Raw genomic sequence first — 24,362 nt, forward strand, 5'->3', positions numbered from 1 at the left:
ACAGAGGAAGTACTTTAGCATATTAAAAGTGTGACTGAGTTTCACAACCTTTTGCCAGAAAAGTAAGCTGGATTTTCTCACGCTGTTCCTTGTTCAGAGACCAGACTGCTGAGCTCAGTTCCTTCCTGCGTGGCCTCTTCTGTTTGCTGTCCAGACCTTATGCAACAACGTCCCTCTTTTGTTTGAAGCCACTGGACCAAGAATTTCATCCCACAGAGATCTTTCTGACTTCTAATGGGTTCGCGACAATTTATTTAGGTAAAAGGTCAACAAATGCTGGAAGTCCATAAGAATGGCTCGCTGTTCAGTAAACAGAGAATGTTATTGATACTGAAGCATTTTCAACCACCAGATAGAGAGAACAGCATGTTTTCATGGTTGTTTTTGACCAAGGAATTTGCTCAACATATTTTTATTCAAAATAAATGTTAGATTTAGAGTCACACTCTGTTTTGTTCTAACACAAACCCAAATGTCTCCCAAACAGTTTGGTGTTTCCCAAGGCCAAACTGCAGATGAGCATATTCTAAATTCCTAGCTTTGAGAAACTGAACACAGAGAAATATGTCTACTTTTTATTAAAATGTCAAAATGTTGCATTTATTTTGATATATATAATATAGTTTGCCAAACTTTAGGGCTTACCAGGCACCAAACATGCCAATATGTGAAGGATTAAAATGAAAAGAAAAAAAACTAAACAAGTCAAGATAAATTTGCATTAATGTACCACAGATGTTGGGAAGATAAAAAACATTAACTGGTTTGTGAGAGAGGACACAATAAAAAGGACTTGGGAGTGTTGGGACAGGACCGGTAATTTAAATCCAAGATATAAAATCTATACAGCCTAATTGATGTTTTTCATTAGGAAACAGGAACTGAAAGGTGATTCCCAGACAGATTTCTAATGACCCCAGTCTTCCCAGTTAGTTACAACATTCCTGAATCAGCAGTACAGCCAACACCATCAATCAGTCCAGCCGATTCTAATGGGAAGAGTTAGGAAAAAGAATAAGATCACAGGTAAGTTTATTGTGGTACTGGATGAGAGTGAATTTAGATTGGACCAGGATTCAACTGCTCACCGCTCACAAAGAGATTTTGTCCGTTCTGCATTTTATGTTGGATTCACAAGACCTGAAACGAGTCATAGCTGTACAAAACATTTTGGAGAAAAAATATAACTGGAGTATAATATACTTAAAATTAATACATTTGTGTTTGGTCGCTCTTCTTGTAAGATCAGGTTTTGTTTAGTGTCAACTGAGCTGTGGATCTCTACAGCTCCTCCAGAGAAACCATGGGCCTTGTTTGTTTGTTTTGCCCACCGTTTCTTCTGCTTAACTTATTTTAACAAATTCATTTTTTACCTTCAAAGTTTTACTTTAACAGTGAATAAAAAATGAAGGTGATTCACTCTTTGCTTCAGTTTTAGTGAAACAGCCTCATAAGGGAGTTCCTACTGCAGCTCTATTGATCTTTTGTTTATTTCTTTCTTCTTGTTATGTGCCGCCATGATAAAACACTCGCCCCGACCATAAATTTAATCTGGTAAAAGGTCCAATCAATGACTGAGTTTGCAGATAAGCCTGTGGCTTGAAAACCTTCAAACAAAACTGTGTTTTGTAACATTGTTTACTGTTCTGTGGTTAAAAAATCTAAAAAAGTATTAATATCTTACATTTTTTGCACTATGTCTACTATCCATCCGTCGATACTCCTTTGTGTCTCTCCAGCAGAGATAGAGTAAATAAATCCTGCACAGATTACCAGGATTATATTTGAGAGACACAAAGCTAACAGTCTTGTTTCTGGCAATAAGTAGTAAATAAATTAATCACATTATAAATTAAATCAAGCTCAGTCATTTTCATTTGCATGATTTATTTATTTATTTATTTTTTCTCTCTCTTTCTACCTAAAACTGGTTGATAAAAGTCTTCAGTCTGGTGTTTTGGTCTTAACTTTTTTTAAAGAACAATTTTGTGTAATTTATTTTATTTGTTGTCTCCGTTGCTTTTAAAATGTCTTCCAGTTCCAGTGTAAAATGTTCATTCTAATTTAAAGTTCACTCATTTTCGAATGTGTTCTTGCATTATTATGCCTTTACCACTATGCTACTTGAAAATGGTCTCAAAACAACAATCTTATTGTTTACCGCAGTAACTTCTGGGATCATTTATGATATCGTAAAAGGGAGACCAAGCAAACTCAATGCAGAAGGACTCAAGGCTGGGATTTGAACCTCTGACCTTTTTACTTTTACTTCAGTAACTTGATTATGACGTATTTCTACTCTTACCTGAGTAAAACGTCTAGATGTTTGACCCACTGTGAGTAACTTCATTGAATAAAAGAAACTTGTTTTAAGTAAAACTTCACCAGACACACACCTGGAGTTTTTGTTAACGTTTCATAAGTTTTAGAGTGAAAGAAATTGATTTGGAAAAATGTTTGTCTAATTTTGTTATTTTATAATAAGGTTTTATATGAATAATTTTCATTTTCATATAACTTTACATTTTATTCCATCTGTTTATGTAATTTTTAAATATTAAATGATTAATGTTTTGTACTTACTCAGCACTTGAGGAGCATTTTTACAAAAATATTTCTCTCCTCTTACTTGAGTAGTTTCTAAGATACTTTTTACTTTTACTTGAGTAAAAATATGTTGAAGTAGTGCTACTTTGACCTGAGTACAATTTTTGGGTACTCTGCCCTCTGCACTGCAAAAACACAAAATCCTATCAAGTATTTTTCTCTACTTGTGCAAATATCTTAGTCTACTGGAAATAAGACAAAACTGGCTCACAAGTAAATTTTCAGTAAGATGTAGGAGCTTGTTTTAAGTCAGTAATTCTTTAAAATTGATGAAAATGTGCTTGTTCCATTGGCAGATTATTTCATTTGTTACAAGTTAAATAATCAGCCAGTGGATCTTGTACTTTTTTGTCAACATTAAGAAATAGTTTACTTAAAACAAGCTCCTATATCTTGCCGAACATGTATTTGTTAGTTGGTCGTGTCTTAAATTATTTACACTAGAAACTAGACAAAAATACTTGGTAAGAGTTTCTGTTTTTGCAGTGTAACGGTCCAACTGTGCAGCCAAAGGTTTATCGTGTAAAAGCCCTAATAAGACATTGGAGTTTTCCACAGTAAATACTCGCAGTCGGACCTTTAATCTGCTAACCTTTGCCCCCTGAATGAAGCGCCAGGCTCAGCCCTCGCTTGAACGGGGCGGGCCGGTGTCTCCCCCCCCCGCGAACAGGCCAATAAAAACAGAGAGTTGTTTCATAACAGGACTGCAGTCAGTGCAGCTCCGGCTTCACCTCCGGGACTCAGCGCCGCATCTCCTCACCAATGGCAGCTCCGAAGAAAGTCTGCATCGTGGGCTCCGGAAACTGGCAAGTTGATGTGTTTATGTGACGGGCTGTCAGGATGCGTCAGGTTTCCTGCGGGACGTCACAGCTGACACGTTGTGTCTGGTGTCTTTAACTAGCAGTACTCTGCAGTGGGGAAGGTGAATGGAGCTTGAGCCTGTCAGTAACCTCCTACCGCTGCTGTAAAAATGCTTCAGTAGCAGGAGCAGCAGCTGCTTTCAGTCACATGCTGAGAAACTAGCTGAGTTTTCAAAAACAACTGACCGCATGTCAGTCACGATTACTGGGGTGTTTTTTGCCCTTGAAGTTAGCCATAACAAGTGTGCATTAGCTTAGCCTGTTCTCAATGCCAGTTGTCCATTCATAAATCCTGGACATTGAACTCAACGTGTAAACTTTATTTCTTTAAAGGAATATAACAGAATTTAAATTAAGAAAGCAGTTGCTCTGCATTAACTAATAAAATCGGCTCAAATTTAAAGTTTCTTTTTCAACCCAAATTAAATTTTATTAGATGTTTATTATTATTTTTTGCTAGGAATGTAGCACACTTTTTTAAAATTTAAAACACATTTTATGCCAAATTCTAGTGTTCAGCCAGATAATTATAGGAATTAAATTATTAAAGTTTAGCTGTTATTAAAAAATGTCTAATTTTATAAGAGAATGCCATACATTTGTGCAACAATTTTCAGAACAAAATCATTGCATGATTAGATGGGGGATGTGGTTTTAAATATGGAAGATGGTTAGGGCCACTTCAAAAATTAAGTCTTCAAAAAAAGTCAAAAGTTTCCTGTTTAATGATACGTTCTATTTTGATGAAAAATCCAGGTTTGAAGAACATTTAGTAGAAAGATTAGAAGTCGAACTTCTAAGTAAAGTCGCAGGTTTTCCACAATGACCTCAAAATTCAACATGGCTGCCATGAATAAACTTTGTGGTAACTTAAGAGAAGCAAAAAGAAAAGTGTCTTATCCACTGATAATGAATAAATAGAGGATTTAGTATTAATCTTACAATATTTTTTTACTCTGAAGTTGAAATTAACAAGTTCTTAATTCTTCATAATTCAGAGTGGGAAATTCAAAGGTTTCTCACCAATTCTGATTTAAAAATCCAAAATGGCTGCCTTGTCTGTAAAGCTTTAATAACTATTATTACAAATCACAAAAAATAATGTCTCACTAGCTGTGTATGTTTAGTTAGATAATGAGATTATCTGTATTAAATTGGGAGTGATGGCAATTCTCTTAAGTTTTTGTTAAAGGTATGCAACAGATAATTCCTTCATAATTACCTGGAAAATAACTAATACTAGAGTTTCCTCTGAGTACCACCAGTGGTTAGTTGTGCCACAGTTTGAGAACCAAAAAACTAGAACAAAGTCAGTTCATCTTTTGATCAGTTTGTGCAGGTCAGAGAACGGAGTGTGAAGAGAAGAAGCCATAAAGGTTTTGTCATATACACAATGTAGGTCAAACACTAACCTGTAATTGTTAATCACACAGGGGCTCTGCTATTGCCAAGATTGTTGGTGCCAATGTTGCTCATAATCCCAAATTTGACAACATAGTAAAAATGTGGGTGTTTGAGGAGACTGTGAACGGGCGCAAGCTGACCGAAATAATTAACACCAGCCATGAAAATGTGAAGTACCTGCCTGGGCACAAGCTGCCAGCAAATGTGGTAAGAAACCGTTGATCTCTAACATTTTCATGTTATCATCAGAGTATGGAGGGCCAGAAATGCCACAATCACCAAAAAAATGAATGAAGAAGTGCTACATAATTTTCTACATGTTATGTTGATGCGCATATATTTAACCACAGTTAATTAGACGGGTCACTAATGATTCATTTAAACATTTTAAATTAATCTAATATTAAAGATGAACATGTCAAAAAATAACATAGCTATCATCCTGAACAAATATTGAGAAATAATAATACATTAAAGTTAAAGAATATGATGACAAAGCCCCATAAAGCTTTGGACCGGCCCTTTTTAATCAGCTACATGCTTGTTTAGATGTTTCTATCTGATCTTAAAGCGTCACTTTTCATTAGAGTCAAGCGGCGGGCTTTTCAATGAAAATGTCTTTGTTTTGCAACAACTTCCTCCCAGCTGGCCGTGCCGGACCTGGTGGAGGCGTCCAGCGACGCAGACATTTTGGTGTTTGTGATCCCGCACCAGTTCATCGCCAAAGTGTGCGACACAATAAAGGGAAAGGTTAAAAGCGACGCGCTCGGAATATCCCTCATCAAGGTCTGACTTTGCTCTTTGTGCCTGGATTTTAAAATCAGATAATGGTTCACCTTTCATCTCGGAGCTCTGGCCAAATGACGCAATGCGATCTTTGACCCAGACACCAACTGTTGCACATTTTGCGTCCTGCAGGGAGTAGACGAGGGGCCTGATGGGCTGAAACTCATCTCTGATGTGATCCAGGAGAAACTCGGCATCACAATGAGCGTGCTGATGGGAGCCAACATTGCCAATGAGGTTGCTGATGAGAAGTTCTGTGAAACCACTATTGGTGAGCCTGATGAACTACTGGCAATGAGGCGGCGCATTCTCAATTTGACCTTTTTAACATTTCGTCATTTCCTCTGTTTGTGTGTCTGTAATAGGATTTACTGCCAGCAAACCTCTTTCAGCAGAATTAATACTTGTGGGAATATTGAGACAAATTCAGCCTGTTTCTCTGTTTTAAATGGGACATATTGTGCAAAATTCACATTTTGTACTTTCATTTGGGACTCTACTGCTTCTAAAAACTGCCCTAGCACTTTAAAAAAAACCATTTAGCTACAAGTTAATGTATTAATGTGAATGCATGCGTGAATGGGAATGATTGATTACAATGTAAAGTGTTTTTGAGGATCCAGAAAAGAGCTGTAATTTATTGGTGTCTGGGGAAATGAATCTCAAAAACCTCTGGAATGTAACATCACAAATTTGCAGGCACTGCTTGTTACCTAGCAACCCCAGCAAAGCCTAGCTCGTCACCTAGCAACCCAAGTGGAGCTTCAGCATCAGATGACATTTGGTCATCTGGTTTTACCACTGTCTGGGCTGTACAATGGCTGCTGGAAAGGAGAAGTGTTGTTTTTGTTGACTTGCCATTTAGAAACCACTTGCTGCTTTCTTGTCAGTTGTGCTGGAGGCTCTACTTCTGCTTCTCAAAGATATACAAGCCAAGGTTTCCCCCAGAGAACTTGCTAAGCCCGGTGGTTGGGGCGCTCGTTCATCCAGCGGCCTCCCGTGTTTTTGAGTTAAAAAATGTTTAAAGTTGACAGGAAATTTGAAAATATTACTTGATAATTATGTGTTATTGGAAGATTAATTACCTGAACATCAACTATAAAGTCTTAACAAATGCAAACATTTAAAAAAAATACTTAGCCTGGTAAGTAAAGCCTGGAGGCCCACCAGGCTTACAATAAACTGGGAGAAGCCTTTACAATAGTATAACTGGGCATCTGTGTGCAGCCATTTTCAGTTTAAATGTTGAGTTGGGGGGCGTGTAGAGCAGCAGCTTATTTGTATTTAAATGTAATGAACATGTTTTGTACAGATTTCCTAACCTGCTCATGGAAGCACAATGGGTCACCTTTAACACAGCCAGTTGTTTTTCTTTTAAACTTGCAGGCTGTAAGAATAGAAACCACGGGACTCTCCTGAAGGAGCTCATGCAGACCAGCAACTTCAGAGTTACAGTAGTGGAGGAATACGATGTGGTGGAAATCTGTGGCGCCCTGAAGGTGAGCTCTCAGAAAAAGCTGAGGTGTCAGTGTTTAACACGAAGTTCAAACAAGTTCTTCTTATTTTATTCTGCCATGTTGGGTAGAAACTATTCATAGCATCCTGCAAAAATATTCACAATTTTTACTTCAATCTAAAACCTCAGTGTATTTTATTAGGGGTTTACTGTAACAAAACATGGAAAAGCTTAAGAGCATGAATTATATTAGGAGATGCAAAAGTACAAAACTGAAAAAGGTTGAGCCGTCATTTCCTTTGTCTCAGTGCGATGTTTTCTTCCAATCAATATATTCGTCATATTTAATGTTGAGGGAGTTTTGAAAGTGCATGTTATTGCAAAACCCATTGTTATGGTTGTTTCTAACAAAGACAGCAATTGTGGGCACATAGTCATAGTACTTTATTGATTGTAAAACTCATTGTTTGTCCAGTCTGTGTGGAAAACACACACTCTGCAAAAAGAAATGGTAAAAAATCTCAACATTTTTCTCCAAAAACTGCATTTGTATGCGGAGCACAGGTTCATACAGACTAGAGCAGGAGAAAATGCCACTTTTTGCTAAATATTCCTGTTAGTGCAGGCAGGGTCTGTGTGTAAATGTTTTAAAATATAGAAACACTGTTTTCTTTCAGTTTTGAACCTCCCAGAATCTGTTTTTTTATTTTTTGCAGTCTATTTCAGAATCTGCTAGTTAGTGTGACCTTTAGATTTTCATATGAGCTCCGCGTCTGTCTAGCAAATATTTCTTCAGTTAGTCTGTAGTTTTGTTGGATGTTTATGTCTGCAGTGCTCAAACATTCAGGCACAGCTTCGTTGGAGGAGAAGCGCGAGGTGTAGGTGTGTGTGGATAAAAGGGAGGAGAAACCAATTTAGCCAGACTGAGGTTATAATCTCCAAAAAGCTCAGAGGAATAAAGGGATGTGATTAATGCTGCGGATTTAATGAGAAAGATGATGAAGCTCGTTCATTCACTGATGGGACGGATTAGTTGAATGTCATTAATTCTCCAGATTGTCTGCAGAGTTTGCAGGTGTGTCTCCGGGTTTTTATTTCCACCTGTGGGGTTTGCTGACGCTCCCCGCTGTCTTTGTTGTGCAGAACATTGTTGCGGTGGGCGCAGGCTTCTGCGACGGTCTGGGCTTCGGGGACAACACGAAGGCGGCAGTGATCAGGCTGGGCCTGATGGAGATGATTGCTTTCGCCAAGATTTTCTGCAAAGTCGGGCCGGTTTCCTCAGCGACCTTCCTGGAGAGCTGCGGCGTGGCCGACCTCATCACGACCTGCTACGGCGGCCGCAACCGCAGAGTCGCTGAAGCCTTCGTCAAGACGGGGAAAGTGAGACCCTCAGTTTTCTTGTCTGATTCTCTAAAAAAAAATTTCGATCAATCAATTATTTTTGTTTTTTCTTTCATCTGTTTATCTCGGGTTGTCGGTAAACCTTAAAAAATGTTGGAAGGTACCAACAACGGTTTTAAGAAGTCGCCGTTTCAAAATAGAAATGCTAAAGAACTTTTTTCATCATTCTCATGTGATATTCAAATTTTCCGAGCATGAGAATATCTGAAATATTCAAAAATATCTGAAAATTTCACCTTGTAGCTATATGTAACTAAATCTTAGAATTTAATTACTAAATGAATTTTTGGGTGATATACACATTAATTTAGATGAATAGCAGTTAACAGGTTATTTCATGTTGACTGCTGGCTGCAGTTTTGTGTGTTTTGTTGCTCTTTTTTTAAACTTTTGCGTTTTCTGTTGCATGTTTGTCTCAGTCCATCGAGGAACTGGAGAAGGAGATGCTGAACGGACAGAAGCTGCAGGGACCAGCGACAGCTGCTGAGGTTTATCTCATCCTCAAGCACAAAAACCTGGTTGATAAGTAAGTCGAGAAGGAAAGTGAAGAGTGATTGTCACTTGTTTCTCTATTTAAGCTTCCATTAATACTTTGTAGATGTGTTTTTAGTTTTCTGTATGATTGTACTTCATAAATTTATGACCAACTAAAGGTCTTTCCTGGATTATATTTTTTATTCTTTGGGTGGAGGTTTTATAGAAGAACATTGGGACTTTTGCCTCTTCTTGCACCGTTATGTTTTTTTGTTTTTTTTTAAGCTGCGCTAACGAGATGCACATTGTCCCTGTTCAGGTTCCCTCTGTTCAACGCCGTGTATCAGATCTGCTTCCAGGGCCACCCGGTGTCAGAGTTCATCAGCTGCCTGCAGAACCACCCAGAGCACATGTGACGAGGTGAAGCCGGCAGAGTGCCTTCTCTTTTCTGTTCACGCTCGATGAGCGCGACTCGTCGCTTTGCGGTTTTCGCGCGACGCCTCGACTCCACGGTGAAACTGCACAAGGTCTATTTCTGACATATCGTATCGGGATTTCGTCCCGTTTCCAGATGTTAAGAGAAACTTGAAGGATAATTTGTTTTGTCTGATCACGTGGTGGTCAGACAAAAACATTTTTATGTTTCTACGCTTGATCTTAATCAGATTTTATGGTGTCCGTTTTTAATTGCAGTTAGACTGAACTCCACTCTTTGTAGGACATCAAAAAATAATGTGACCTTGATTATCAGTGTTTATATGCTACTACATAATCCGCTCTGTTATTAATGTTTTTAATAGTTTTACAGCATTAATGTGTCCGTCCAGTGAACCACCATGAGTTATTGGATTACATTCTGTCTCACTAACTCTGCCCTCCTGTACTGTAATCAAACGATGCTTTTAACGTGCAAAGCTCATGTGCCTTATACTGAAGGGTCGGCCTTGAAACAGGGAAACCCAAACTCTGTGCAATTGTTCCAAAATTTTGATTTAAAACTGAAGATTAACATTTTTCAGTAATTAGGTGAATTACTCCTCAAGGCAGCCAATTTTCTGTTTGTGAGAAGCCAATTTTAAATGTTTTATTCAAAGAGTAAGTACTTTAATGATCTTGTGTAAATTGTTGCTCAATAGTGTTAGATCCCTAATAATGGATTTGGGTTTCTTTAAAAAAAAAAGCTGTGTTGTATTGTCAGATAACATCCGTCCATTATTTGTTACTGTGATCCAACCTAAACATGTTTGTACTTTGAGACATTATGTTAAAGAATATCTTCATCTGTCTGAATAAATCACTCCTGGTGTTAAATCAAGTTTGGAGATATTTTCCTTAGTAACGTTGAAGGCAAATGTTGCTGCGTCACATTTTTGTGCCTGAACTTGAGGCACAAACTAATGGCTGAATTTTTCTGAGCAGGATTAAGTTTAGATCCCAAAACAGCCTCTTTTTGTCTGCTTTTGTGTTACTTTAAAAATGCTGCTGCTAGTTTTACGCCACATGTATCTGGATGCAGAACGTCCAAAACGTTTTTCCTGGTAGTCCACAGAATATTTTCCCAAAGATATTTGGGAGGAAGATTGTAGTTATGCAAGTGTCGGTCTTTTGTTTTGGGTTAGCAGGTAACACTGAGGTCATCTGTTTTAGTGGTTCAGTGTTTTTGTGATCTCCTGGTTGAGTGATAGATGCTTTTGGAATCATTTTAGTAGACAAACAACTCTTCCAAGTTTTCTATATTTGTGAAATACTGGGGTTCACCGATGCTTCAGAAATACCGTCGTGATCTGGTCCAGACTGACGGATGTTGATGGTTTTGCCTGCATCGTGTCATCAGATCGTTTCTATTTGATTTATTGATTCTGCAGGTCAGGCAGTGATCACTCCTGAGTGTGGCTGGTGGAGTTTAACTCTCTCAAACTCAGTTTAGCCTTTTGTTTTCACATTAGTCCAGGTTGGTTTCTATTTTCTTTTTCTTTTTAATACAACCATCCATCCATCCATCCATTCAGTCTACACCTGCTTTTCATTAGAGTGAGAGGATGAAGAAGTGAAGTTCATCCTGAACAGGTTACAGGATAAACCCAGTGACTCCTGAATACTATATTTGAAAATGCGTTTTAAATTTTATTTTTTGCTAAAAGAAGAAATCTGTAAGGGGCAGACTTACCTTTTCACAGCACGAAAGACCATAAAACCGTTTCTTACAACTCATGAAAGATTGAAACTAAATGTTAGAGCTATAATTTTAAAGTTTTGATACCGTGCCCTGACCAGACTACCCTTTAGTAACTAGTCTGTGTGATACCATTAGGAAAGTTTATTACTTTAAAGTTATAAACTACTTATTGTGTATTTTTAATTTTGAGTTGTGTACAGAAATCTTCTGGTTTGTTAAAAACCTCATTTCAGATAAGTTGGGGTTAAAAAAAAAAAAAAAAAAAAAAGTTTTCTTCAAATTCAAAAATACTTTGATTCCAGAGAGAAATTAAATGCAATTCATTATCCAAGGTTTCAGTTGTAGAAGCTGATGGCTGTGGACAGGATTTCCTGTAGCAGTCTGTGTTACAGTGACTGAAGAAGCCTCTGACTGAAAACACTGCTGTAAAGCAGTCGAACGATGGTGAGGGCTGTCCATAATTTTTCTTAATTTTATGAAGAATCCTTCTTTGCTCCATCATCTCCAGATCCTCATCAGAACAGAACCAACGCCCTTTATTGGGTTGTTGAGCCTTTTTAAGTCCCTGGATCTGAAGCTGCCACCCCAAAAGATGACAGAAGAAATCTTAATCAGCCGAATATTTCTGCTGCTGACAGAACTGAGGTATACAAAGTGAAACTAAATGGTGAGAGTACAGCTCCCTGTGGTACTCTTTTTGTAACCTTTTAGGTTTTATGCAGCTCCTTTAGGTAAACTTGTTTCTTTTCAATGTGTCAAATTATGAAACATAAAACAGAATAAAGAAGCAAAACTAGTTTATTCAAATAAATGGAAGCATCGCTACTTTTACACAGAGAGCAGCAGCATTCAATATTACATTCAGCCGATTTGTAGCCAAGAAAAACCTGCTGCCTGGATGTGTTCAAATATAGAATCAATAAATGGAAAACAAAAAATGTAAACAAAGTGGAATGAAGCTTCGATCTGGGCGAGCGCAGGCCCAGCTTGTATTGCTTGTTCTGCACAAAACTTAAAGATTTGTGCTAATTTATGTATTTATCCCCCACACTTTCTACGTCTTTGGTCCCAAACAGGGAAAGCAAAACAAAACAATCCTATATGTGTTACTACCAATGCAGAGTAAGTTTAACAGCATTACAATCAGAAGTTAGAAATAAAAAAGTGTAAGACTAACAGCTGGCGTTGTTCTGCCACCAGCTGATGTTCGCTTGTTCCTGTTACCAAGTCATGATGGGAAACTTAAATTCACCTTCATTGCTTTTGTCAATTAGATCGAAGTCGGTCTCGCCATAAAGTAAGACATTGTTTCAGTTTGTATATATAAAAAAAAAAAAAATTAAGTATCAATGATCGCTTGGGCACTTACAATTAATTCATAATACCTGAGGACATTAAATGTTTTGAATTCGTTTCTTGCTCTTCTCCTGGATAGCTCACTTTTTCTGCTGCGCCCCTCCTACTCTACCTCTGCTCCTGCATCTCGTTACTATTCAAAGTTTGTGAGGGTTGACCCATTTGTAAGTGCCTTCATAACGAAATCCAACTCTCTTAACTAGGTCATCTGCTTCCGAGGGGCCACGACTGAAAGAAAGAAAAAAAAAAACACAACAGTCACAAATTGGGTTCATGGCAAGAAAAAAAAAAACTTTTCCCCAGAAGGCAGAATTTGTATTCATTACCTTCCATATTTATAAGGAATCGGCTTTGGCTTTTCTTTGTCAATCTGATGGAGGAGAGGGGTGAAGATCCGCCATGCTTCTCTCAGTTCATCACTGCAGCAACAAGAAGAGTCACAATATTCAAGGAAATTTAGTGTCAACTTATTTGCAACTCAAATTTCATAACTGATAAGATATCAAACTGGTAATGCACGTTGGCGCCATCTAGTGAAGCTCATGCAGGATTAGCAGGTTTAACAAGGCCAGTGCGGCGGGACAGAAACCGACCTGCGTACAAAGTGCATTTGGCTCCCACAGAACACGTCCAGGATGAGTCGCTCATAAGCGTCTGGGAGTTTCACATCCTGGGGACAAAAAGACTTTAGTCCGTTTGAAACATCTGGTTTATGTTTAAAACAACTTTATGCAAACATTTTCCCACCTTACTGTCTGACAAATCCAATCAAGAATCTTATTTTAGGTCGGATGGGATTACCAAAATTATTTCGATTAGCTAAAAGCCGGAGTCAGAATTGTAGGTGGCGTTTCTCATATGTGATTTGTAAACATCGTTTTTAACCTGCTGACTTAGCTGTATGACTCAGGTTAATGTCCGTGTGGAAGACCCATTTGTGCCCAAACTTCCTGATTGATATCTTGAGATATTAGTTCAATATTTCCACATTATGCGTTTTTATGAATTACACACAACTTAAATCCCATCATACCTCTAATCTAACTAAAGTACAGAGAACTGCAAAACAGTTACCAGTTACCTCACTGTCTACTTTACCCTTTGCTGGTAAAAATGAATACATTTGTAAAAGTAAACACACATTTCACATCAAACTCTGATGGCTATAAATTTGGATATTTATGCTTCTATATGATTATTCGTCTCTACTGATGAATGTGGAAGCTGTACTCAAAAATATACCAGACTTGTAAAAGTGCAGAAGTTATTTGGGCAAATCAATTACATAATCGTCAAGGCATTCTCAAATTGCTTACAGGCACAGTAATCATGCATGTAAAATTCTGATGTGAACTAAAGTTAGGTTTGTTGTCATGCCACTGAAAAGTTTAAAATTTGAAACAAATCAGGTGCAGCCTGCCTTGTATCTGCTCTTGTAGGTGAGGTCCAGCTCCGTTTCCTCAGGGCTGAAGTAAACTCCGGGTTTCTTGCTCATCATCTTGGCATAAATCGCCTCGTTGGGTTGCACTCGCACCACCAGCTCGTTCCTCTGACACTTGTTGTCAAAAATGTCTCCTGGGACATCTGTGAACTGCAGCCGCACCTCGGCTTTCCTCTCGTTCAGAGCTTTGCCGCAGCGCAGGATGAACGGGACGCCTGTGCAGGAACATTTTCAAGGCCTTACAAAAAGACGACTCGATTGCTGAACTTTTAAAGAGTTGGTTCTCTTTACCATCCCAGCGTTCATTGTGCACATAGAGCACAGCCGTGGCAAAGGTGGCCTGAGTTGATCCTTTCGGCACGGTGGGATCGTCGAGGTAACCCAGCTTGGCGTCTCCTTCACCCTCAGGATTCCCCACATACTGACCCAAAACCACATCGGACATGGTCACTGGAGCAATACACTTCAGCACCTTCACCTGCAGCAGGAAAATCGGTTTTGAATGAATCGGTAACGAGGGTAAATGTGAAGCATTTGTTTGTTTGCAGCAGATAAATTCAGCACCTTTTCATCCCTGACGTCGTCGGAGCTGGTGGAGGCTGGTTTCTCCATGGCAACCAAGCAGAGCATCTGGAGCAGGTGGTTTTGCATGACATCTCTGATCGGGACAAAGGGAACAAACAGATCGTTACGCAAAAGACACAAAGACGCCCGAGATCACAGGGAAACTGTTCGGATAAATGTAGAAGCTACTAAGCACCGTAAACCAACTGTATTTTATGTTTCCTAATTTGTTACAAACAGCTGCAAAATCAATTCATTTTTATTCCAGCAGAATAATCTCTCATCCTCAAAAGTACAAAAATCTTCTATTCAACCAGAACAAAAATCCACATGAAAAAACTCATATAAACAGTTAATATTGGACAAAGAAATGAACCAACAAACCAAAGTTTGTATTTATGTTTTACATTTTTATCAGCTTTTTTTAAAGTCTGTATTTGTAAGGTGTTGCTCATCAAAATGTGGCTAAAACTACATACTGAGCGATAATGAAAAAAGTTTATAACAGCTGGAGCTTTGAAAAAAAACTGAACAAGGACAACTTCTGGACTTTTTTAAAAGGTTTTCTGGAAGAATTTAATGAATAGTTAATGGACAGGAAATGGAGAGTAGAGGGAAGAGAAAGATGATAATTATCCTAAAAGTATGGCTAAATCAACGAAAACGGTTAAACAGGAATAAAAAACCCAACAGGAACTGATGTCCTACTGGAAATGGTGTTTACACATTACTAACACCAGGGGGCGATGATGTCAGTGTTTTTCTTAAGGTAAAATAAAAAGGTTTGATTTTTTTTTTTTTTTTTAGAGTTTCTGTATTGGCATAAATATGTTGTTTCTCTGTACTTTGTAGTTTTTATTTTATTCATTATAAACCAAGATTATTCTGAAATAATTCTACCGGTAGTGAAATATTTGTACATTTCAATCCCCTCCCCCCTCTTCACCGAATGATGCCAAAATCGTCGAAGTATCCTCCTCGCCCCTGAGTGCCGAACGGTTCTTTGAAGGTGAGAACGACGCAGGCGACGCTGTCTCTGTTCCAGATCGGCCCAAAGATTCGGTTCCCAAACCTGCACAGAACGACGCCACATTATTCTTTCAAGCTCAGCAGAACACAAAGCAAGCAGACAGCTGCTCATGACAACACACCAACATTTATATTCAGCTTTGTTCTTGGTTAATTTAGATGAATCGCAGGAGCTTTTAGAAAACAGAGTAATTTAATTTAATCCTGCTTTAATCAGACAGTCATTTCAGCGTGAAATTAAAAACACAGCTCAGAGTGCATTTAGGTTTTATTAAAATGCTGCAGGTCAGTCAGACGCTGCTACAGCTAAAGCAAACTAATGAAAAATAAGCAGAGTGTGTTTCAGTATTTTAATCTTTATAAAGTATCACAGCAAAGTGAGATGGGAGGACGGTTTTCGTACCTGAGCACCATGAGGTTCTGTACCATTTCTTTGCCCAGATAGTGATCGATCCGGTAGATCTGATCCTCGCTGAAGAGGGAGGAGAGGTGTGTGGACAGCTCCTCTGAGCTCTGGAGGTCGTGTCCAAAAGGTTTCTCGACAATCACTCTGTTCCAGCCCCTAACCGGCACACACAGGAAGACGATTCAACATTCAGAAACCTCATGAATGAGTTTGCTCGTCTCAACAATTATATTTTTAAAAGTTCCAACATTTCCACACTTGTCCTTCGAAAAGTCACATTTCCAAGCCAAGATTCATGTTCATGGTCAGTGGGAAGCTGGAGATTTTCCCACAGACACAAGAGACGACTAAATACCACAAAGAAAGCTTTGCTTAACTGAGATTAAAACCAGAGGCCCTCTTGGCATCACCTGACAATCCTAACCACAAAACTAGGCTATTCTGAAGACATGGAGTTATTACATGACAAAGAAGTGGAGAGGAAGCTGAAAACAGAATAAGTTTGATTTATTTTTGCTTGACATTTTAAATAATCAGGACAAATGCCAAATGTTTACCATTTAAAACTCAGTAAGCGTGCCATGCAGTTGTATTCAGTGCACTTTATTCAATGCAACCACTTTCCGTCAACTAGTGAGTCAACAGAGTCCAGTTGTGTGTGAATAAATTGGTCAAAAGCAAATGTTGAAAATGTCTTCTTTTCAGATAATACCAAAATGTACCTTTTTCTCCTAGCATGCAAAATGCCACCTGTGGCAGATTGAGACTGCAATTCACCCTGGTACTATCACCCACGATAGTGGCAGCTTCATGCTGTGGGAATGCCATTCTTCATGGTCAAATTTAATAGAAAGAAGGGAAATTAAAGATAATTAGGTGCTGTAAAAACATAATTGTGGGGAGGAGGTTCACGTAACCTGAGACGTGCAACCGGGACGATGAAATGGTTTGGGTCAAGCATATCCATGTGTTAGAATGGCCTAGTTAAAGTCCAAACAGAAATCTGATAAGGAATCTGTAGCAAAACTTTTACGCTGATGTTCTTTCCCCCTCCGTCCAATCTGGCCGAGATTTGTTTTGTGAAGAGGAATTGAGGGGAAAAAAATAAATAAATCGTATACCACTCTGGAAAAAATTAATACACCATTTAAAATGATCAGTTTCTGATTTTACTTTCTATAGGTATATGAGTAAAATGAACATTGTTCTTTTATTCTATGAACTACTGACAGCAGAAAATGAGAAACGGTCAGTATAACTAAAATTATGCAGTTTTCAGGCCTCAAATAATGCAAAGAAAACAAGTTCATATTCATTCAGAAACAACAACGCTAACGTTTTGATTCGGGATGAGTTCAGAAATCAGTATTTGGTGGAATAACCAGGAGGTTTTTAATGAGGCAGAGGGCTCTTATTTTTTTTCAGAGCTGTACATCTGCAGAGCTGGAGAAAGACACACACCAAACACTTGCAGCAAAAAGTAGTTTTAAAAGGTAATGGCTTAGTGACTGAAAATAAAGCAAAAAAAGCTTTTTAGTTAAATGTAGAAAATTTCCACTCAAAAATCTGCCGATGGTCCCTTTTGTCACACAAGCTGCCCCTCAGTGTGCGAGCAGGCCGCTGTGGTGTGTTCAACGCCATGCAGAACAAACAATAAGAGCAGAGAGTAACAGAGGCCAGTTGGTACCAACTTTGTGCTCATGCAGTGCTGCTTGATGTTCTTGGTGACATCGTGGTAGACTGTTGGCGGCAGAGCCAGGTAAAACAGCCGGTTAGCCTCTGGTCCTCCAGGCAGAGCCAGCATGTGTGCGTTGAGTTTGGAGAAAGAAGCGTCGTCTGCATATTTCCCGCTGATGTAGGTGTTTCTGGCGAAGAAAGCAGACAACCGCTCTGTTTCCGTCTCCGTCACCTACGTAAGAGGGCACCAAAGTGGACGCATCTATAAGTAGGATGTAACTTAGTTTAATTTTATGAAGCTAGACATCAAAAGGCCAAATTCTACCATCATGAATGGCATGCAAGCAGTTCGGATGGCGTCGACTGTGAGGTCGGAGCGAGCGAAGCCGACAAAGTACGTCTCCTCAGGGAGGAGGCCATCTTTAAACAACCACCTGGGACAGAAAACAGGAGAGGATTTTTTATTACAACCCGCTCCTGACGTTACAGATTAGGAAGTTTTTTTCCCTTCCATTAGGTTCGGCTCTACTACTGAGGATCACTTACCACAAAGTTGGGTAGATCTTTTTCTTTGCCAGATCCCCCTGCAGGCCCAAACACATCATTAGAAAGGAGTTGAATCATTTATTTTTGTAGCATTTTAGCCAGATACATTCCTTTATAACAGATTTCCCACAAAACCCAGATCTGGTTCAGCATTACTAATAATTCCATATACTTAGATAAACACTCAGCTTTGTCTCATTCAGGAGTTACACAACCTTGATAATCCCCTTGGGACAAAAGCAAACCACAAAGACACAACAGACTGAAAGACTGACGGACCTGCTGCTTCCTGAAGAACCTGTTGCTTCAAAACTAATCTACATTCACACAACTACTGCTTTGTCTGTCCATCCCAGTTAAGCATCGCGGTAACTCGGAAACCGAGGATGAGCAACAGCAACATACAGTCTCTCTCAATAGACTGAAATAGGGGATTTCTCTTCAAAAACTCAAATCAAAAAGTAAAATTTGTATAGATTAACTATAAAGATATCGCTCAAATTTATTTAAATTAATCTGAAATCCAGTTTCTGTTTAATCTATTATATTACACAAAAGAATGATTTATCAAACAGAAATGCCAGCCTATTAAAAATCGATCTCATCAGCTTTATCTCTTATCTTCCTCCTCCAATACTTCAGTGGAGTTTAATTTGTTGGCTAATCAGCTACAGTGATGTGATCATTAATCCAGGGATGAAAACACAGATTATGATTTCACATCCAAACAGTCACCGACTGACTCATAACACGCTTTTAACATAGCATAAAAAGGCTTAAGTAGTTAAGAGAAAACTTTACACTGAATTTCACAGATTCTATGTTTTTTTCTTCGTTATTTTTGTAGAACATAAAATTTCTATAACAGAATTATAATTAAAGCTGAAAATTAATTTAATCAGATTAATAATGACGTAAAGATTATTGAAATAATCGTCAACTAATCAAGCGTCACGTCATATAATGAAGTATATGAACTCTAAATCTATTAATCAAAACAAATAATCAACAAATCATCACGACGTTGTGTTGCTGTAAAGTCAGCCTGAGTTTTCACAAGTTGATGTTAGAAATATTTTCTTAGCTGCAGATGATCAACCATTCACTAAAGAAAGTCTATCACTGCATTTTAAAAAAATAAATGATTTTATTTTAAAATAATTGACGTGCATCTTTTATTTAATGTTTTTCTAATATTATATAAAAATGATTAAGTGGTTGAACTGATAGAATGTGCCAATTTTTATGAAAATTAATCAGAATAATTGGATGAATAATCAATAATTATTAGTTGCAGTCCTGGCTCCAATATTCTAATTTTGTGAGATATATAGCAATAACAAAACTTTATCGAAATACGTCACTGCTACTTAAATAAATTAGTCAAACAGAACATCCAAAAATGAACTTTCCCATGTTATTCTAATCTATTAAAATGCTTCCTTAATTAAAGTACAAAATGTGTGACATGCATGAATATAAGAAGTCAACTTAATTAAAATGCAATTCCCACAACAATGAACTTCTGACCTCACATGCAAGCCAACAAGCTTAGTTGTTCCTCGTTTCCCTTTAAAACACTAATCCTCGTCTGGGAGCTCCCCCAACTTGTAACTCTGCCACTTTGCTTAAGATTGTTTGCTCCCAGAGAGAATTTACACTCATTACTCTGATCAACAGCCTGCAATGCAACACTAACTCTCCAAAAACAACCAAGTCAAGGAATTAACCATGAGATAAAGAGTCTCTCTTTGTGTTAAACGTCAAACTCTCTATTAGAGAAAGTAGTTTTACAGCCCAAACATCCATAAAAGAGGCACAACCAGCTGAACACAGCCTGGCCTTGTCCTTGACACGGCTGCAGATCCCATTGAAAGAAAAGTGCTGACAGACCGTGACGCTGCAAAAAAAGCCCACTCTGTTGTACAAAGAGTAAACTACAGGAGAAAGAAGCACACCAGCAGTCAAAAGCTCAAAACAAATGTGGTTCTTTAGAGATTTAATCCCCAACGCTTGAGCTTTAAGTCTCAAGAACAAACTGCTAGAGAAGAAAGAGGAATATGAAAACCTACAGGAAGATTAAGCAAATTATTATGCAAGACAAAAAGAAAGAAGGAAATGAATGGTCTCAGATTGCATCAAATGAAATGGTTCCTGAAACCAGACAATTGAAAAGCAGGAACTACAACTTTTTTTCTCTCCTATAATTAAGTTGATAAAGTAGAAAGTAGCTTTACTGACAGAAAGATATGAGGAACAAAGACAATTGGATAACTGAAGCTTTTTTCCAGAAAAACATCAAGTATGGATTTAATCTGCAAAAAATATCAAATAAAAATAACAGAATCTGAAAATGTTTTACTTTTTTCCCAAAACACAAAGAGGAACTATCAAAGTTTGAGGTTTTTGAAAGCGGCTCAAGCGATATTTGCTCACAGCTTGTTGAAATCGGTGCAATTGTTACTCTCTTTATTTCAAAACACTTTCCAGGAAGCAGCGGCCAAAGGTCCAAGCCTAAAAGTGGAACTAGAACCAAAAATAGAAACGGCAGGTCAGAGAGAACAAGTGATGATCCCTCAGGTCTGGGTGCTCACCGACGCTCCCATGATGATGAAGATGTGCACGTCGGACTGGTGGAACTTTTCATCGTCGTAGAGCTCCTGGCGCAGCTCGCCGAACACCTCCGAACGAGAGAGGGGAAGCGTCATTTTCTCTGAAAAATCAGAAAGAAAGAAAAAAAAAAAAGAGGCAAATAAAGGAGATTATACCAGAATTTTTACTCAGCAAAAAGTTTTTAAAGCCTACAACAGATGAGATTATTAATAGAGATGTGAAGGACAGGATAGACCACCATCAGCTTGGTTCCTACATGTATCACAGAGTGACCTTATGACCTGGTGTTCAGGACTCTATGGAGGCCTTACCAGGTGTGGCTGAGCTCCCTGTCCTGGAGTCTGAGGGCACTTCCTGGAGACCGGGTCCGTGTTTTTGGAGACGGTGGCGTTCTGCAGAGTGACACGGGAAGAGATGCCACATTGATGCCGATGCTTTATGAATCAAACAGCATTAGTACAAATCCAGAAATATATAATTCAATCAAACATTAAAATTATATTAGATGCACTCCAATTCAATTATTGTTATAATACAGTGTGGTCAATTTCAGTTCATGATGCCAATTTGTAAAACTTTCTAGGAGTTAAAGTAGTTATTTCTCATCCTGGAGAAAAATGTAGAGTTGAAAAGAACTGACTCTCGTATTAAATAACAAGATAGTCTAAAAGTTTTGGACAGAACTGCTTTAAAAGTTGCATTATATGTTCCTCATAAAGCTTTTTCTAGACGGTTCTATTAATTATATTTGAGGATGTATTTGGTAATAGTTTGAGTAGTTACAGTTAAATTTAATATTGGTGAACAACATAATTTTGGATTAACGCAATTATTTTTGTCTGATTTTTGATCATCTCAAATTTCTTCTAAAACAAATCAAAAGAAATATGTAAGGGGGTAATACCTTTAATCCAGAACTATAGTAAAAAGGATAAACAAAGGTAAATATAAGGGACTTCTTAATTTATAAAGCTTGACATCTTCTGGATTGTGTAATATCCCATCTGCTCCTCAAACTCAACGCAATAGAACTGATGCTTCCATAAACATTAGAAGACACGTCAATCTAAAAATAATATTCCAGACAAAAACCATATGAAGCTGTTTGAAATATTCTCAACAGTATGCAAAGCAAGCGGAGGCTTTTTATCCAACTACATAAATGCTTTTCTTTTCCTGATGTTTTTTCTGTCACTGCATGTCATATTTTTTTATTATGCCCAAGCTGAAATGCATGATATTAATAAATATGCAACACTAAAGAAAAGCTAAAGAAAAACCTTTTGAATATTTGCTCATTTCTAAATTTCAGTAATATTCCATACTTGTTTTCCGTAAAAAAAAAAACATCTTTAAAGTACAACCAAAACAAAAATACAAACAAAAAAAAACATTACCTCAAATTCACCATTGCTTTAGTGTTACTGCTGTCTGCACTGACTTGCTAAACAAATTGCAGAATTTAAAACAATAAAGTAAATACATTAGCAATGTTTTAATGTTTCTAAAAGTAATAATCACGTGTCATTCATGTGATGGCTAATGATTAATTTTAACTACTGCTTATTCAAATATGCTAAAGGTGAACGAAACCACAAATTCTGGGTTTATCATTTTCCATTAATCAAAAAGAAGAAAGAAAGAAAAGTCATCCATCCTACTTAACCCTGTTTATTGGGTGGGGCAGTGGTAGAGCCCATCCCAGTAGTCACTGGGTCAGAGGTTGGGCGAACCATAGTTAGGTCGCCAGCACTTATAGGACTAATTATTAACCTCATGAATTTGACATGCATTTTTCTGAAATGTGTGAAAAAGCTGGTGAAAACCCAAATATGCAAAAGGAAAACATGCCAACTCAACACAGAGATCCCAGTTGGGATAGGAACCCAAACCATCTTGCTTTGAATGAACTACAGTTGATACACCAGACTCAACTAAGGAGGGAAGATGCAATAATCTACCAATGCTTTGAGACAGGGGTGTCAAACTCCAGTACTCAAGGGCCGGTGTCATTCAGTTTTTAGATGTGCCACAGGTACAAAACACTGGAGTGAAATGACTTAATTACCCCCTTCTTGTGTAGATAAGTTAGCCAAACTCTTGTTAATGACCCAATTATTCTATTCAGATGTGGTGCTGCAGAGATGCATCCAAATTTGGACTGGACTTTGACACCTGTTCTTTCAGAGATGTTGACTTTTTGACTACTTTTAGTTTTAAAACTTTTTTTTTATTAGATTTTTCTTAGTGTCTTTGCTCTTGTATTGTCATGTCTCTGAAGGACTTACATTTTTATTGTTGCTGTAAGCTTATTGCCCTTTTTAATAACCATTTTACTTTGTAGTTTGTTGTATTTATTATACAAAACATGTTGAAATCACCATTTCTGAAAATGTACGATATAAAAACTGTATTATCACTGTTATACTTACTAGTATGTTAAATTATTTCACCAACATTACTGCAGACATTCAGCATTCAGAAAAAAAGACTAGACTTAAAAAAATAACTAAAATCAGTTTAAGCAAACAAATGAAAAAATGTTAAATACTACAGTAACAGAAAGCCAAGGACTCGTTGCTTGAAACTGTAAAACATTACTAAATGCCAGCCAATTACAACTTTATCTAGCTTAACATCTAAAAAGCAGTGAATTCCAACTAATAAGGAAGTAGTAGTTTGTTCAATATTTTCTCCTAATCTGCTGGGTCTCTTTTACAAAGTGCACCTCACGCCCCTTGGGTTCATGTCAAAAAGGCTGCACACATCCAACCATAATGATATTAGTCAAATCCTCCCCAAATCCTGTATTTAGGGTTAAACCTTGCTGCACCACACAGCGTGATAAAGCTGACAGCAGCGAACATTACCTTTAAATATAGCCCTTTGTTGACAATCAGGAGTGATTGTGTTCGTGAGCAGTAGCTGTGCTTAAAGCCCGATAACAAACCTCTCATCCCAGCTCAGCCATCAACTCCCTCGTCTCACAGGCTGTTGTAGCAAGAAACAAACCCCAAACTGAAGCGTACAGCAAGCTAACAGCCTCTAGCTTAACGGCAGCTAACGGTAACAAGCGTCAAAGTTAACACCGATGAAGCGAACAGTCCTGCTACTTACTTACAGGTTTGTTAAGAAGATGATAACCTGGCTGTTAAATCCTGAACAGACCCGGAGACGGGACGCAGGCTTTCTGCAAACTCCCTCCCTGCGACGGAAGCCAAGCCTGACGACGTGAATTTGTAAGTGCTGCCTACTTCCCTGTTGAGATGACAAGGCAAAACTGAGAGATTTTATTGGTTTAACACAAACTCACCAGCGCTCGCGGCGGATCCCATCACTGAGAGAAGCTAATGACGTCATGGTGTGTGCGTGTAGGCGGGGCGAAAGATAAAGAGACTCCGCCCCCAAACGAACGCTTGCCTGAATACTACAGTGTAAAAACGTATACTTAGAGCACATGCTTCAATGTTTCTTCTTTGTTTTCGGTGTATTTCAGCAACTTTGCACCACCATGATATGTCCAGCTTTGTTCCCACATTGTTTTGGGGGTCTCTTTTAGAGTATGG

General features: G+C 38.1%; 2 protein-coding genes across 3 annotated transcripts; one reads left to right on the plus strand and one right to left on the minus strand.

Moving 5' to 3' along the window:
* The first annotated feature begins 3,309 nt into the window (after nucleotides 1-3,309).
* On the plus strand, nucleotides 3,310-10,303 carry LOC103467628 (glycerol-3-phosphate dehydrogenase [NAD(+)], cytoplasmic). Its single transcript, XM_008414186.1, has 8 exons — nucleotides 3,310-3,413; nucleotides 4,901-5,078; nucleotides 5,517-5,657; nucleotides 5,790-5,928; nucleotides 7,044-7,156; nucleotides 8,257-8,493; nucleotides 8,934-9,040; nucleotides 9,308-10,303. The coding sequence occupies exons 1-8, from the start codon at nucleotides 3,370-3,372 to the stop codon at nucleotides 9,402-9,404; spliced, it is 1,056 nt and encodes a 351-aa protein (XP_008412408.1). The 5' UTR covers nucleotides 3,310-3,369; the 3' UTR covers nucleotides 9,405-10,303.
* A 1,641-nt stretch (nucleotides 10,304-11,944) lies between these two features.
* g6pd (glucose-6-phosphate dehydrogenase) lies at nucleotides 11,945-24,096 on the minus strand. 2 transcript variants are annotated; one of them, XM_008414184.2, is made up of 14 exons: nucleotides 23,918-24,096; nucleotides 21,108-21,188; nucleotides 20,778-20,896; nucleotides 18,184-18,221; nucleotides 17,963-18,071; nucleotides 17,652-17,869; nucleotides 15,958-16,116; nucleotides 15,472-15,597; nucleotides 14,526-14,619; nucleotides 14,253-14,439; nucleotides 13,941-14,176; nucleotides 13,114-13,190; nucleotides 12,847-12,939; nucleotides 11,945-12,748 (listed from the first exon to the last, which is right to left on the minus strand). In XM_008414184.2, exons 3-14 carry the CDS (start codon nucleotides 20,889-20,891, stop codon nucleotides 12,658-12,660), a joined length of 1,542 nt encoding a protein of 513 aa, XP_008412406.1. In that variant the 5' UTR covers nucleotides 20,892-20,896; nucleotides 21,108-21,188; nucleotides 23,918-24,096; the 3' UTR covers nucleotides 11,945-12,657. The 2 variants fall into 2 exon arrangements, with proteins under 2 accessions (XP_008412406.1, XP_008412407.1); XM_008414185.2 differs by having other exon boundaries at nucleotides 23,914-24,096.
* Nucleotides 24,097-24,362: the final 266 nt, after the last annotated feature.

This window comes from Poecilia reticulata, linkage group LG7, assembly GCF_000633615.1.
Source record: "Poecilia reticulata strain Guanapo linkage group LG7, Guppy_female_1.0+MT, whole genome shotgun sequence".
Lineage (NCBI taxonomy): Eukaryota > Metazoa > Chordata > Actinopteri > Cyprinodontiformes > Poeciliidae > Poecilia > Poecilia reticulata.

Bases quoted from the DNA above. Each gene is read 5' to 3' on its own strand.
- g6pd (XM_008414184.2), bottom strand. From the start codon at position 20,891: ATGACGCTTCCCCTCTCTCGTTCGGAGGTGTTCGGCGAGCTGCGCCAG. The intron at 17,870-17,962 runs GTAGAATTTGGC...CCTCTTACGTAG, and splicing joins CTTGCATGCCATTCATGATG to GTGACGGAGACGGAAACAGA. The intron at 12,749-12,846 runs GTAATGAATACA...TCTTTCTTTCAG, and splicing joins ATTCCTTATAAATATGGAAG to TCGTGGCCCCTCGGAAGCAG.
- LOC103467628 (XM_008414186.1), top strand. From the start codon at position 3,370: ATGGCAGCTCCGAAGAAAGTCTGCATCGTGGGCTCCGGAAACTG. The intron at 5,079-5,516 runs GTAAGAAACCGT...ACTTCCTCCCAG, and splicing joins ACAAGCTGCCAGCAAATGTG to CTGGCCGTGCCGGACCTGGT. The intron at 5,929-7,043 runs GTGAGCCTGATG...TTAAACTTGCAG, and splicing joins GTTCTGTGAAACCACTATTG to GCTGTAAGAATAGAAACCAC.